The sequence below is a fragment of the Dipodomys merriami genome, unplaced genomic scaffold, assembly GCF_024711535.1.
Source record: "Dipodomys merriami isolate MVZ:Mamm:240054 unplaced genomic scaffold, mDipMer1.0.p SCAF_7, whole genome shotgun sequence".
NCBI classification, from domain to species: Eukaryota; Metazoa; Chordata; class Mammalia; order Rodentia; family Heteromyidae; genus Dipodomys; species Dipodomys merriami.
Window position 1 is genome coordinate 66715185 of NW_027206290.1, and position 13588 is coordinate 66728772.

Genomic DNA, 13588 nt, shown 5'->3' on the forward strand with positions numbered 1-13588 from the left:
GGTCAGAGCTCCAGACTAGGCGGAACCCCTCACTCCAAGAGAGGTTGATCAGGCCAAAACCATCTGGGAGTCTTATTATCCCTCACCCCCCATTGAGGAGTCTCAAAGCTACGATCGAGGGTGAGAGGATTGGCTCAAGTGGTAGAACACCAAATCTCCAATCATTCCAGATTCAGTTCTCCATCTGGGACAGGCCTAAGATAGCAAGGCTGAGCTCTGATGACAGCACAGTAGGTCATCTTTCTACCTTGTTCTTTTTCCTGGGGTTTGAACTCAGCCTGGGCACTGTCCCTGAGCTTCTTTTGCTCAAGGCTAGCACTCTACCACTTGAGCCACAGCACCACTTCTGGCTTTTTCTGTTTATGTGGTACTGAGGAATGGAACCCAGGGCTTCATGCATGCTAGGCAAGCACTCTACCACTGAGCCACCCTCCCAGCCCTTTCTCCCTTTTTTGTGACCTTCAACCTCCAGCTCCTCATCCCCCAGTGTTAATCTTTTATAGGCTGTGAGCTTGGTTGTTTCTCTCTCACCCCAAAAGCACCCCAGGAGATGTTATTCCCAACCTCCTGGCTGGGAGGCTGGGGGCTCTGACTCCAGGGTAGGGCATGGTGGTCAAATGCAGGCTTGTGTCTATGCGGTAAATGTGTGCTGCCTGCTCTCCAGCTACTCGCCTGCTCATCACACCGTCAGCCACGCTTCAGGAGGGTGTAGAGGCCAATCTGACCTGCAGCGTGAACCGGGAAACCCCTGTCAGCTCTGCCAACTTCTCCTGGTTCCGGAATGGGGCGCTGTGGGCCCAGGGTCCCCTGGAGACCATGAGGCTGAGACCCGTGGCCAGGACTGATGCTGCCATCTACACCTGTTGCCTCCTGGAGGATGGTGCCCAGCTCTCTGCTGCAGTGGTGCTGAGTGTGCACTGTGGGTGCTGGGCAAGGGCAGGCTTGGGGGCCTGGGAGCCAGCAGGGCTGAGGTTGGAGGCAAGTGCTTGGCCTGGGCATGCCAGGGTAGGCTCATGACGTGTGAGTAGCAGGGAGGTGGAATGGGGAAGACTGTGTGGCAGCCTGAATGCAGTGAATTTGTTTGGAATTGTCTGAGCCTCCTTTCCCCACTCTGTTCCTACAGATCCCCCAGATCCTCCAAAGCTCTCTGCCCTCCTGGATGTGGGCCAGGGCCACATGGCAGTGTTTGTCTGCACTGTGGACAGTAGTCCTGTGGCTCACTTGTCCCTGTTCCATGAGGAGCACCTCCTGGCCACCAGCCTGAGACACCAGCACCCATCCCACAGCAGGCTCCAGCCCAAGGTCACTGCCAACTCCCTGCAGCTAGAGGTCCGACAGCTGGGCCTGGAGGACTCAGGAAGCTACCGCTGCGAAGCCAAAAATGTTTTCGGATCAGCCAATGCCTCGCTTTTCTTTAAGGTCCGAGGTGAGTGTCAATCCTCCAATGATGGGGTACACCCCATGCATGTGTGTGTGTGTGGGGTCCTTGGCTAGACTATAGACTGTAGATTTTGTGTAGAAATGCAAGTCTCTTGTAGGTAGAATTAGGGGACAGTTTGTGTCCAGCCAGCAACGGCCTCCTTTTGCCCCTACTGGATACTTTTCACTCAAAATAGGTAAAGCAGCGTGAGGAGGCAGTGGCAGCTATGTAAGGTAATTTGCTTCATTGAAGCACTTTCTGGCCCAACTCTGTGTGTGTGTGTGTGTGTGTGTGTGTGTGCGCGCGCGCGCCCGCGCCAGTTCTGGGACTTAAACTCAGGGCTTCTCAATCTCACTTGGCTTTTTCATTTGAGGCTGGTACTCTACCACTTGAACCACAGCTCTACTCTGGCATTTTGCTGATTAATTGGAGATAAGAGTCTCAGAGACTTTTCTGCCAGGGTTGGCTTCAAACCATAACCCTCAGATCTCAGCCTCCTAAGTAGCTAGGATTATAGGCATGAGCCACCAGCCCCTAACCACAATTTATTATTTTTTCCACTATTTATTTTGTACTGTAATTTTGTTACATAGTATAAAGTCAAGCTATGGCTGGGTACTGGTGGCTCACACCTGTAATCCTAGCTACTTAGGAGGCTGAGATCTGCGGATCACAGTTCAAAAGTCTGTGAAACTCTTATTACAGGAAAGTCTGTGAAACTCTTATCTTAATTAACTACCAAAAAGCTGAAAGTGGAGCTGTGGCTCAAGTGTTAGAACACTAGCCTTGAGCAGAAAAGCTCAGGGACAGCACCTACGCACTGAGTTCAAGCCTCAGGATCAGTTCACACAAAAAGATCAACATATGTGTGTTATGCACATATATTCCTCTCCTTTATTTTTTTTTTTGTCAGTCATGGGGCTTGTTATCAGAGTCTGAGCTTTTTTGCTCAAGGCTGGCACCCTACCACTTTTAACCACAGCTCCACTTCTGGTTTTCCAGTGGTTAATTGGATATAAGAGTCTCATAGCCTTTCCTGCCTGAGCTTGCTTTGAACCTCGATCCTCAGATCTCAGCCTCCTGAGTATTTAGGGCTATAGGCATAAGCAACCAGCACCCAGGTGGCACATATATACTTACATATGTCATATTATATTCATTATAGACTAATATTTATTTTATACACATGTACTATATATACTATATATACACACATGCATACATATTCTCTATAAAATTCTCTTTAAGAAAACCAGACATGATGAACATGCCTGCTATCCCAGCACACTCCAGGCTGAGTCAAGGCCAGGTACTGTGGCTCATGCCTGTAATTTCATCTACTCAGAGGCATAATTAGGAGGATCACAATCTTCCTATGTTGCCAGAGCAGCAGAATGAGTATAAGGCCAGCGTTGAATCTATAACAAGACCTTGTTTCACACAGACAGAAATATATATCCTTCTTCCATAATGAAAAGCAGCAGTAATTTTTAAACATTGACTTTAGGCCTTGATTGGATATATGCTTTCTTATTTATTGTACTTATTTTCCAGGCAGAAAAACTGAGAGTCAGAGACTTAGAAGCTTGCTTGTGAGCACTGGACTAACATGCTTCTGATGCCAGGCTGGCCTGGACTCTGAGTCACTATCCAGGCTGTCCCTCCTCTTCTCTCCCTGCCCTGCCCTCCTCCCTTTACCTGTGCCTCAGTACCTGGACTCCTGTAACCTAGAGCCTGGGTACAGGGTTGCTGAGAGGGCTGGACAGAACTTAAGGCTCCACAGCTACCATCTTCCCTAAGCTATCAGCCACATGCTGAGTGCAGTTCACAGCCATCAGGACAGTGGCCCCCAGCATGACCTACACCCTCCATTTCAGTGGAACCAACACTTGTCAGGATCTCAGCACATGGGTGAGGGGCCTGGCGCTGATTGGGCTTGCAGAGCCCATAAGCCTGGTGCCCAGGAGGCTTACCCTCCCGCAAGGCAGTGATTGACAGTGCCACATGGAAACTCCAGGTGGTGAGTGATCAGGGCCATGTGAGCAAGTGGAGCAGGTGAAGCAGAGACACGTGGGGCTTCAGGATGCCCTGGTAGTGCATAGAGAGGGGAAGCTGTGGCTCCTAGACCCAGTCTTCTGTGGCACACACTGCCTCAGGTGCTCATCTGCCCCCACTTCCTCCCTGCAGAAGCCTGGGTCCAGGTCTCACCATCACTGGAGCTCCAGGAGGGCCAGGATGTGGTCCTACGCTGCCAGGTGCCCATGGAGGTCCCTGATGGGACCTCATACCAGTGGTATCAGAATGGCTACCTCCTCCAGGAACATACTTCAGCCACGCTCCGAATTGCAGCCATAGCTCCCAAGCAAACTGGGGCCTACCATTGTCAAGTTCAAGTCCCAGGTGCAGCCACCCCCAGCTTGGCCGCTCCTGTCAGCCTCCATGTGTCCTGTAAGGGAGTGTTTCTCAGCCTCGTGTTGGGGAAGGGAGGCATTCCCTGGTCCTGGGCTCTGCCTGTGTGACTGGCCAAGCCCTGATCACTCCCTTCCCCATGCAGACTCTCCACGCCATGCCACGCTCACAACCCTGCTGGCTACAGGTCCAGGACGGCGGAGCATCCTTCTGTGCACTGTGGCCAGTGATCCCCCATCCCAGCTTCGGCTGCTCCACGGTGACCGCCTGGTAGCCTCCACCCTCCAGGGTGTTGTGGAACTTGCAAACACCTCTTCCCAGCTGCAAGCAATGGTGTCCCACAACCAGTTGCGTCTGGATATGGAGTTCACAGGGCTGGAGGATGAGGGCATCTACACCTGCGAAGCCACCAACAGCCTGGGCCAGACCTCAGCTTCAGTTAACTTTGATGTCCAGGGTGAGTGAGTGAGTGGGTATGTGAGAGAGAGAGAGAGAGTGTGTGTGTGTGTGTGTGTGTGTGTGTGTGTGTGTGTGTGTGTGTGTGTGTCCTGGAGAGGAGAACAGGTGGGAGAAGGCTCTAGAAGCCTTTTAGGGAACATAAAGACAATCTCCAGTCTCACACTGCCCCAACGACCATATTCTCTGACTTGAATTGTAGAAGGGTTCCTTTTCTTTTTTCTTTTGTCAGTCATGGGGCTTGAACTTGGAGCCTGGATGCTGTTCCTGAGCTCTTTTGCTCAAGTCTAGCACCCTACCACTTTGAGCCAAAGCACCACTTCTGGTTTTCTGGTAGTTAATTGGAGATGAGTCTCATAGTCTTTCCTGCCTGGGCTGGCTTTGAACCTCGATCCTCAGATCTCAGTCTTCTGAGTAGCTAGGATTGCAGGTGTGAGCCACCAGTGCCTGGCCTCTCTTCTTTTTTTCACTCCTCTCTTCTCCTCTCCTCTCCTCTCCTTTTTCTCCTCTCCTTTTACTCCTCTCTTCTCTTCTCTTCTCTCTTCTCCTCTCTCTCTTCCCCTCTCTTCCCCTCCCTTTTCTCCCATCTCTCATGCTGATACCAGGGCTTGAAGTTAGGGCCTTGAACTTTCAGTTTGCTTTTCCATTCATTCACAGCTAGTGTGCTACCACTTGAGCCATATCTCTAATCTGGCAATTTTGTTGGTTAATTGGAGATAAGTCTGAGAGACTTTTTTTTTTGGAGGCGGGTGAGGGCCGGGCTGGCTTTAAATCACTATTCTCACAATAGGATTACAGGCCTGAGCCACCAGCACCTGGTTGGAAGAGGCTTTTTCCAACACAGAGCTTTCCAGGAATGCTCAGTAGATAAAGTGAATCAGAAAGAACACCTTAAGGAGAAGGCTTTGTTTGCCTTCCCCCAGGGTTATGGAGGAGATCCGTGCTGTCTAGGTCTCCCTGGGACTGCCATTTCCCTGTGATCTCTGAGCTCCTTGTTTGTGCATGTATGTTGGTCCTGAGCTTGAACTCAGGGCCTGGGCACTGTCCCTGAGCTTTTATGCTCAAGGCTAATGCTCTGCCAGTGAGCGTGGCCTCAGGCTCTTCATGCAGTGGCTGCTCATTCGAGAACCACGTAGCCACAGCTCCACTTTGGCTTTTTTTTTTTTTTTGTAGTTAAATGGAAATAAGTCTTACAGACTTTCCTGCCCAGTCTGGCTTCAAACCACGATCCTCAGCTCTCCGCTTCTTAAGTAGCTAGGATTATAGGCTTGAGCCATCAGTGCCCAGCTTTCTGAGTTCCTTTTATAGAGGTCTCCTGAAGCTCACAGATCTCCAGGGACTCAGCAGCAGGGGTGACTGTCCCGCATTAAGACAGGGGATGATTTACACTGCCTCAGCATCCTCGCTGACATCCCTGCGCCTTCCTTCTTCCCTAGCCGTGAGTGTGCAGGTGTGGCCCAATGCCACTGTGCAGGAGGGGAAGGAGGTGGCTTTGGTCTGCCATGTCTGGACGAATGAGGAGGCCCGTCTCACCTACACATGGTACCGCGATGGGCAGGAATGCCACGGTGCTCACTCCTCCCAGCTCAACGTCACGGTCAAGAATGCCACCTCTTATTACTGTGGTGCAAGTCTCCCTGGCCAGGCACCCCGCCTCTCCAGACCTGTCACCCTGAATGTCCTCTGTGAGTCTGGCTGTGTGCAGGGGTGGGGGTGGAAGGGATGATGGCAGCTCACAGGGATCAGCATATGGCGCAGCACTCACTACCTGTCCAGCCGATGGAACCATGGACAAGGGATATTCGAACTGGAGGAAGAGGGGAATAAGTCCATTCCTGGCAGAGTAGCAACATCTCAGATTGGACTATGTGGGGTCTGTGGGTTGGGGAACCAGGACCCTTGTCTGTCCCGTGTCACCTGAAAACTAGCCTCCTGGAGGCTGCCATCTGAGCTCTTCTGGTGTCTCCTGGGCCTCTACAGATGCACCCCGTAGACTGCGCCTGACCTACCTCCTGGACAGCCAGGGACAGCAGCTGGTCCTGATACTGTGCACTGTGGATAGCCGCCCACCTGCGCAGCTGACCCTCAGTCATGCAGGCCAGCTCGTGGCCTCCTCATCCGCAACCTCTGTCCCCAACACCCTGCGCTTGGAACTTCGGGAGCCAAGTCCCAGTGACGAAGGGCTCTACAGCTGCTCCGCCCGCAGCCTTCTGGGCCAGGCCAATACGTCTCTGGAGCTGCGGCTAGAGGGTGACCTGGGGCTAATACCACAGGGGAGGGAGTCATCTGTATGTGTGACTGGGCCCAGCTGACTCTGACCCCCTCGGTACAGGTGTGCAGGTGAAGCTAGCTCCATCTGCTACAGTGCCTGAGGGGACCCCTGTCACAGTGACCTGTGAAGACCCCACTGCCCGTGCACCCACCCTCTACGCTTGGTACCACAATGGCCGCTGGCTGCAGGAAGGGCCAGCCACCTCACTCCAGTTCCCTGTGGCCACACGGGCTCAGGCTGGCTCCTACTCTTGCCAGGTTCAGGATGCTCAGGGTACCCGCAGCTCTCGGCCAGTTGCCCTGCAAGTCCTATGTGAGCAGGGGATCCTTGACTGGGGGTGCAGGTTGAGGGTGGAGGAAGTGCTACCAGGCTCTGGGTGAGGGGGGGGGTAAGGGTATGCAGTGGGCTCAGAAATGGGTCCTTGGGGGAAGACGGACTCACTAACATCCGCTGGGTGAACAATGGGTCATACAGGATACTTTGGAAGGACTCATCTCTGTCATTCTGCCCTGCCCAGATGCCCCTCGGGACACTGTCCTGTCCTCCTTCTGGGACTCAAGGGCCAGACTCATGGCTGTGGTACAGTGCACCGTGGACAGTGAGCCACCTGCTGAGTTGACTCTGTCCCACAATGGCAAGGTGTTAGCCACCAGCAGTGAGCTACACGGCTCAACATCGGGGATGGGCCTTGTCCAGGTGGCCCGCAATGCCCTGCGTCTGCAGCTACAAGATGTACCGGCTGGTGATGATGACACCTATGTGTGTACAGCCCAGAATTCACTGGGCTCCGTCAGCACCACTCAGCAGCTACGAGCAGAAGGTGAGTGAGGGAAGAAGAAGGGATCTAGAGTTTAGAGTTGGGGTGCTGTGAGGGCAAAGTCCCTGTATTGGGCTGGGGCTCCCAATACAGGGAGCTATCTAGCCCTGCCTGACTAGTGTAATCTGATGGAAGGGGCCACACAGTCTGAGGGGTGGGAGACATGGCTTGACTCTTAGAGACCTTCTTTTGAGGGAGAGGGAAGTGTCGTAATATCTAAGGCACAAATATTCTGGAGGGAGACATACCCTGCTTTCACAGAGCCCAATCAGTGCAGAGACAGACCTGCCCTGAGAGACAATTCTACTCTGGGAGGCCAGACTGAGGGCAAGATGAAGCCTCACCCATCAGATTGCCTGCTATGTCAAGAGAGGCACATCCTGTCCAGAGAGCTCCCCGACCTTCACCCCGTGCATGAAAGAAATCCATGCTGTCTCCTCAGCAGTCAAAGGGGACACACAGTCCCATCTTGGAGAATCCAGACTGCAAGATAAATTGAGATCTCCACCACACACAGAGGCAGGACCACCCAGCCCTAACCACCTGCCTGTCCTTTTGTCTACAGGTGTGCATGTGGTGGCCGAGCCAGGCCTGCACGTGCCGGAGGGTGCAGCTCTGAATCTAAGCTGCTGCCTCCTTGGTGGCCCCAGGTTAGTTGGCAACTCCACCTTCACATGGTTCTGGAATGGCCAGCCACTGCATGTAGAGCCTGTGGCCACGCTCACCTTCACCCATGTGGCCCGTGCCCAGGCTGGGCTGTACCACTGCAGGGTTGAACTCTCTGCCAGAATGGTTGCCACCTCTGTTCCAGTCATGCTCCGAGTGCTGTGTGAGTATGCCCCCCGCCCCCGCTGCCACTCTGCAGCAGATTCCCCCTATCTCTATCTCTACCTCAGCCCTTCCTTCTCTTCTGCCTTCATGGAGCAGGGGTTTCACAGGTGTGGATTGTTGGGTTGGAATCCTGCTATACCACCAACTGGTTCTATATGCTCTTATGTATCTGTGTCTTCATTTCCCCACGTTTAGAATGGGTGATAAGTCAGCTCCCTCCTTCTGGAGTTGTATAGGATGTACAGTTGTATAGCACGCTGAGTGGCACACTGTAGGTTTTCACCATCTTGGGTCTCCCAAGTACCTATTTATCCCCAAACTCTCAGTTCTGTGGATCAGAAATTTGAGATGGACTTTAGATGGGCAGTTCTTCTACTAGTGTCACCTCCTGTGGCTGCAGTTGTCCAGTGGCTTCATTGGGCATGGCCGGTATGAGATTACTTCTACCCTTGTAGCTGTGGTTGGGTCACAAGTGCTTACCAGGCTTGCCTGGGTGTCCCAGAAGGTAGAATCTCCAGGGAGCAGAAGAGCAGTTGCAAGGCTTCTGGAGGCTTAGCTCATAAGTCCCACAAAGTCGCTTCAACCTTCAAAATGAGTCAAACTCAAAGAGGGAGGAAATGGGCTCCATCTCTTCACCAGAGGCCCAGCTAAGTCACCTGTGCTGGGTGTCACCAGGAGGGAAGGATTTGTGATCATTTTCTGCATTCTCTTCCCCCCACAGACCCTCCCAAGATGCCTACAATGACTGTGTTTGTGGAGCCTGAGGGTGGCCTCCAGGGCATCTTGGATTGCAGTGTGGACAGTGAGCCCCCTGCCAGCCTGACCCTCCACCTGGGCAATCGACTAGTAGCCTCCAGCCAGCCCCAGGGTGCTCTTGCTGAGCCACACATCCACGTGTTAGCCTCCCCTAATGTCCTTAGGGTGAACATTGAGGAGCTGAGCCCCAGTGACCAGGGAGACTATGTGTGCTCTGCCTCCAACACCCTGGGCTCCACCTCTGCCTCTGCCTACTTTGGCACCAGAGGTGAGAAAGAGCTTCATCTCCCCAGCCATGCTGCACAAAGATCCAATGTCTGCCTTCCCTGTGCTAGTCTAAACTGATTGCACAGGGAAGAGACAGGGGTTTGGGGAAATGAAGGGAAAGAATAGATGTCATCTTGGGTGGCTTACCGTGTGGAGGAGCATCAGGGGTTTGAGTCTCGGCTGCCCCCCTGAGCATCTTTTGCACATTCCAGCTGCTCGCCAGCTGCATCTGTTCCAGCAGCTGGTCTGGGTCCTGGGATTCCTGGTGAGCTTCCTGAGCCTGCTGCTGGGCCTGGGGGCCTGCTACACCTGGAGGAGGTAGGTCCAGAGAGTCTATTTCCTCTAACATTTTCCCCTCCCGTAAAGAACCTTTCTCCTAGGAAATTCACAACCCATTCCCTAAAAATTTCAAAAATCTTTCCAGACTGGGCCCTACACCCAGCTTTCTGTATCTTTCCTCTCTCCTTCACAGGGCTCCTCCTTATCTGTGTAATGGGCAGTCTGGGGCCAGCACATGGGAAGGGAAGGGGAGTGGTGGAGTGGGTGGTCAGGAATGGGGGCCTGAATCCACTCTTGCCTATACAGAGGAAGGCGTTCTCATAAGAGTGACATGAAAGAAAACTCATTGGAGATGCCTTCTCAGAAAGAAACCATGCAGGTATCTGGCATACACCCGCTCTTGTCCATACTATACCCAACTAATCTGTAGTCCCTGGCTGCTGTTGCTATCTAGGGACTGAATGGAGCCTGGGATAAGGGGAGGTAGTGGTGTAATACTAGGATCCAGGACCTCTTCAAGAGATGGGGGCAACTAAACTCAAGAATAGTCACATGTTTACCGGTCTACCTGATGACTCATATAGACTTTCTAGTCCTAGCAGAATCAAATCACTCCCACTTTCAAGTCACATTTTCTGATTTCTCTACCTTCCTCTATCTATCTATCTATCTATCTATCTATCTATCTATCTATCTATCTATCTATCTATCTATTTATCTATCTATCTATCTGTAGTAGAGTTTGAACTCAGAGCCTCATGCTTGCTAGATAGGTCCTCTCCCATTGAGCCATGCCTCTAGCCCCTTTTTTGCTTTAGTTGTTAGGGTCTTGCATTTTGTTTGTTTGTTTAGGGCTGGCCTAGGATCATGATCCCCCTACCCATGACTTTCACTGAGCTGGAATCACAAGTGTGCCCCCAGGCCCAGCTTATTTGTGTGAGATGGAGCCTCCCTCTTTGTCTAGAACTGACTTCAAACCATGATTGTCTAAATCTCTGTCTCCCAAGTAGCTAAGGTTAGAGACATGAGTCACCGTGCCCAGCCTCACAACCTTTTGAGATTTTCCTTCCACACTCCTGTCCAGCCATCACCTGGGCAGGGGTAAAAATCTGGTTCTGGTTCCTCTCCCCTGAGATGCTCCTCTTCTGCAGATGAGTGACCTGGTGGGTTAGGGTCTGAGCCACAGTGTCAGCCAGGTGCATTCCCATCAATCTCTTGGAATCCATACCCAGGGAGACAGGGGTTTATGGAGGGCATCTACCTTTGCACCCCAAGTCCTCCAGTAACCAGAGTTTTCTTTGTGGGAAGCTCCTTGATCCTGACACAGCTTTGTCCTGTACGCTGCCCTGAGCTCACCAGTGGCCTTACCTGCCTTCAGGAGGAGGAAGTTGTTGATGCCTGTGACCAATCAGACACTGTGAAGAAGGCAGCACTGGGTCCTGCCAACCTCTGCAGAAACAGAGTTGTGACATCTAATTTTCTATGACCTGCCTCTGAGCCTCTTTACCCACAGAAAAATGGGAGGAGGGTTTGACTCCTCGGGACCCTGAAAAGAACTGAGTTGATCATGTGGCCCACTCCTCTCTCTTTCCTCTGGAGCTCCTCTCTACCTCCAGTTCTCTTCCAAAGGAGGCCCTGTCCCTTCAGAGCTTTCTCTTAGAACTTTATATGAATGGTATGATACTGTATGCATAGCAACTGTGGGAAATGGTTTGGCAAGATCCATCAAGGCTAAAATATTCTTCCCAGGGCCCCAAAAGGACTCCCCTAGGTATTTACTGAGGAAAAATAAAGTCTCATGCCACTGTGAAACTTACACTAGAATGTTCACAGCATTGCTCTGCATCATCATGGCCTGAAACTGGAAACAATAAGCACACACGATCACAATGGAATAGCTGTGCTCATGGGACAGAACTGAACAGCAACAATGAGCTCCACTGCAGATGAGGACCTGAGGTTCAGTGACAGAAGCCAGCTGCAAAGTGCACAGACTGCATGATCTCATCCCTGTGAAATTCAAGGATAGGCAAAGCTAAGCAGTGGGACAGAAGTCAAAGTAACAGTGATGCGTAAGGAAAATGATTGGAAGGGGCCACAAGGACTTTTACAGGCAAGGATGGCACTGATTAGGCCATCTGGGCATGTTCACTTGGAGAAAATTCATTGAGAGGCTCACTTTCTTGGATATATATTATTATATTTCAGTTAGAAAGTTTAAAACAAACAAAATCTGCCGAGTACTGGTAGCTCACACTTGATCCTAGCTACCCTGGAGGCTAAGATCTGAGGATCACAGTTCAAAGCCAGCCCGGGAAAGGAATGGCTGTGAGACTCTTATCTCCAGCTAACTACCAGAAAACCAGAAGCAGTACTGTGGCTCAAATAGTAGAGTGCTAACCTTGAGCAGAAGGGATCAGGGACAGCATACAGGCCCTGAGTTCAAGTTCTATGAATGACAAAAAAGACAGAAAGAAAAAGTCCTACCTTAATTGTGTGTGATGACATATGCCTGTAGTCCCAGCTAGTCTGAGGGCTGAGGCAAAAAGGATCCTTTGAGCCAGGAGTTTGAGATGAGCCTGGGCATCATAGCAAGACCTTGTGATGACATACATACCTATAATCCCAGCAATGTGGGAGGCAGAAACAGGAAGTTCCAGTCTCAAGTAGGCCCCGGCAAAAACAAACCAGCAAAAAGAGCTGGAGATGTGGCAGAGCACTTGCCCAGCAAGACTAAGCCTTTGAATACAAACCCCAGCACCATCCAAAACACATACCTAATACATTTTATGATGGCTACCCACAACAGTCTATCAAAATTCCAGCTGATTATTATTTTCGAAGCAATCCCTTCACTTTGCCTAGTAGTAACAGGTTCCCCTTTGGATGTACCAAGCTGTCAGGGATGGAGCCTTCACTGTGACTTTAAGGTGCTCCATTCAAAACCTCACTCTTTCTGGAGCATCTAAACACTGGCCTGGCATCTCCAGGTGCGGCCCTGGGTATGTCCATGGCTAGAGTTTACAGTGGTCTCCTTGCCCTGGGCCATACTTCTTTAGCAAAGTCTTTCACATGGTAGGGTGATGCTTATTCCTAGAACCAGGTTTGCCTTTTTCCAGAACACAATGGCTCTCTGAAAGCAAGTATTTCTCAATCATCTATCAAGTACCCAGGTGTGAACATGGGGCTGATGACAGGTGTTGTAGGAACCATGTCCTCCAAATGGCCCCATCTCCTCCTCTGAAACCTCACAATGTAAACTAACAGTTGCTCAGGGATGGGCAGCAGACCCAGGCACCAGGTAATAGCTTCTCTGGGTTCAGTCCCCTCAGCTCTGCAAGGACTGATCTCCACATGGTTCTTAGGTTACAGACACCTTGTTTTATTGTCCTCTGTGACAGGCTCTGCTGAGTGCTGAAACATACTCATATTCCAGGCATCATAGAGCTTGGAGTATGGTGGGGGGGGGGAAGACAAGGAAATAACACACACACACACACACACACACACACACACACACACACTCACACACACACACAATCTACTGATTCTATTTCTCAGGAGAACCCTGAGTGACACAGAAAGGGATTCAAAACCGTGTATTTGTCCAAAAGGGGAGTAGATCATTGAAGCATAAAAATGAGGATACACATACACAAGATGCTAAAATTAAAAAGATTGGCAACTTGTCCCCCAGGCTGGAGGTATAGCTCCAGTGGTAGAAAGCCTGACTAGTAAGTACAAGCCCTGAGTTGAATCTCCCATACTGCCAAAAAGAAATAAATGGATAGATAGATAGATAGATAGATAGATAGATAGGCAATCTCCACTGTTGCTGTGGATGTGGAGAGACTGGAGCCTTTATATATATATAAACAAACACATAAACACACACACACACACACACACACATACATAGAGGGAGAAAGAGAGAGAGCATCAGTCACCAATGGCTTACACCTCCAAGCTACTCAGGAGACTGAGATCTGAGGATCTCGGTTGGAGCCAGCCAGCCTACATAGTCAAATTTGAAAGATTCTTGTGTGTGTGTGTGTGTGTGTGTGTGTGTGTGTGTGTGTGT

At 51.1% G+C, this 13588-nt stretch overlaps 1 protein-coding gene across 5 annotated transcripts in view; it reads left to right on the forward strand.

Moving 5' to 3' along the window:
- Nucleotides 1–11323, forward strand: part of Siglec1 (sialic acid binding Ig like lectin 1) — a 42436-nt gene extending 31113 nt beyond the window's left edge. For 4 of the 5 annotated variants that reach the window (XM_070006867.1, XM_070006865.1, XM_070006866.1 and 1 more), the window contains 13 exons: nt 665–919; nt 1124–1426; nt 3608–3868; nt 3975–4286; nt 5722–5970; nt 6266–6535; nt 6618–6869; nt 7075–7377; nt 7940–8203; nt 8927–9229; nt 9441–9546; nt 9814–9886; nt 10886–11323. In XM_070006867.1, the coding sequence (XP_069862968.1) occupies nt 665–919; nt 1124–1426; nt 3608–3868; nt 3975–4286; nt 5722–5970; nt 6266–6535; nt 6618–6869; nt 7075–7377; nt 7940–8203; nt 8927–9229; nt 9441–9546; nt 9814–9886; nt 10886–10993 (3059 nt within the window). In that variant the 3' untranslated portion in view covers nt 10994–11323. Of the gene's footprint in view, nt 1–664; nt 920–1123; nt 1427–3607; nt 3869–3974; nt 4287–5721; nt 5971–6265; nt 6536–6617; nt 6870–7074; nt 7378–7939; nt 8204–8926; nt 9230–9440; nt 9547–9813; nt 9887–10815 lie in introns of all 5 variants that reach the window. The other variant, XM_070006864.1, reaches the window with a different exon arrangement.
- The last annotated feature ends 2265 nt before the right edge of the window (nt 11324–13588 follow it).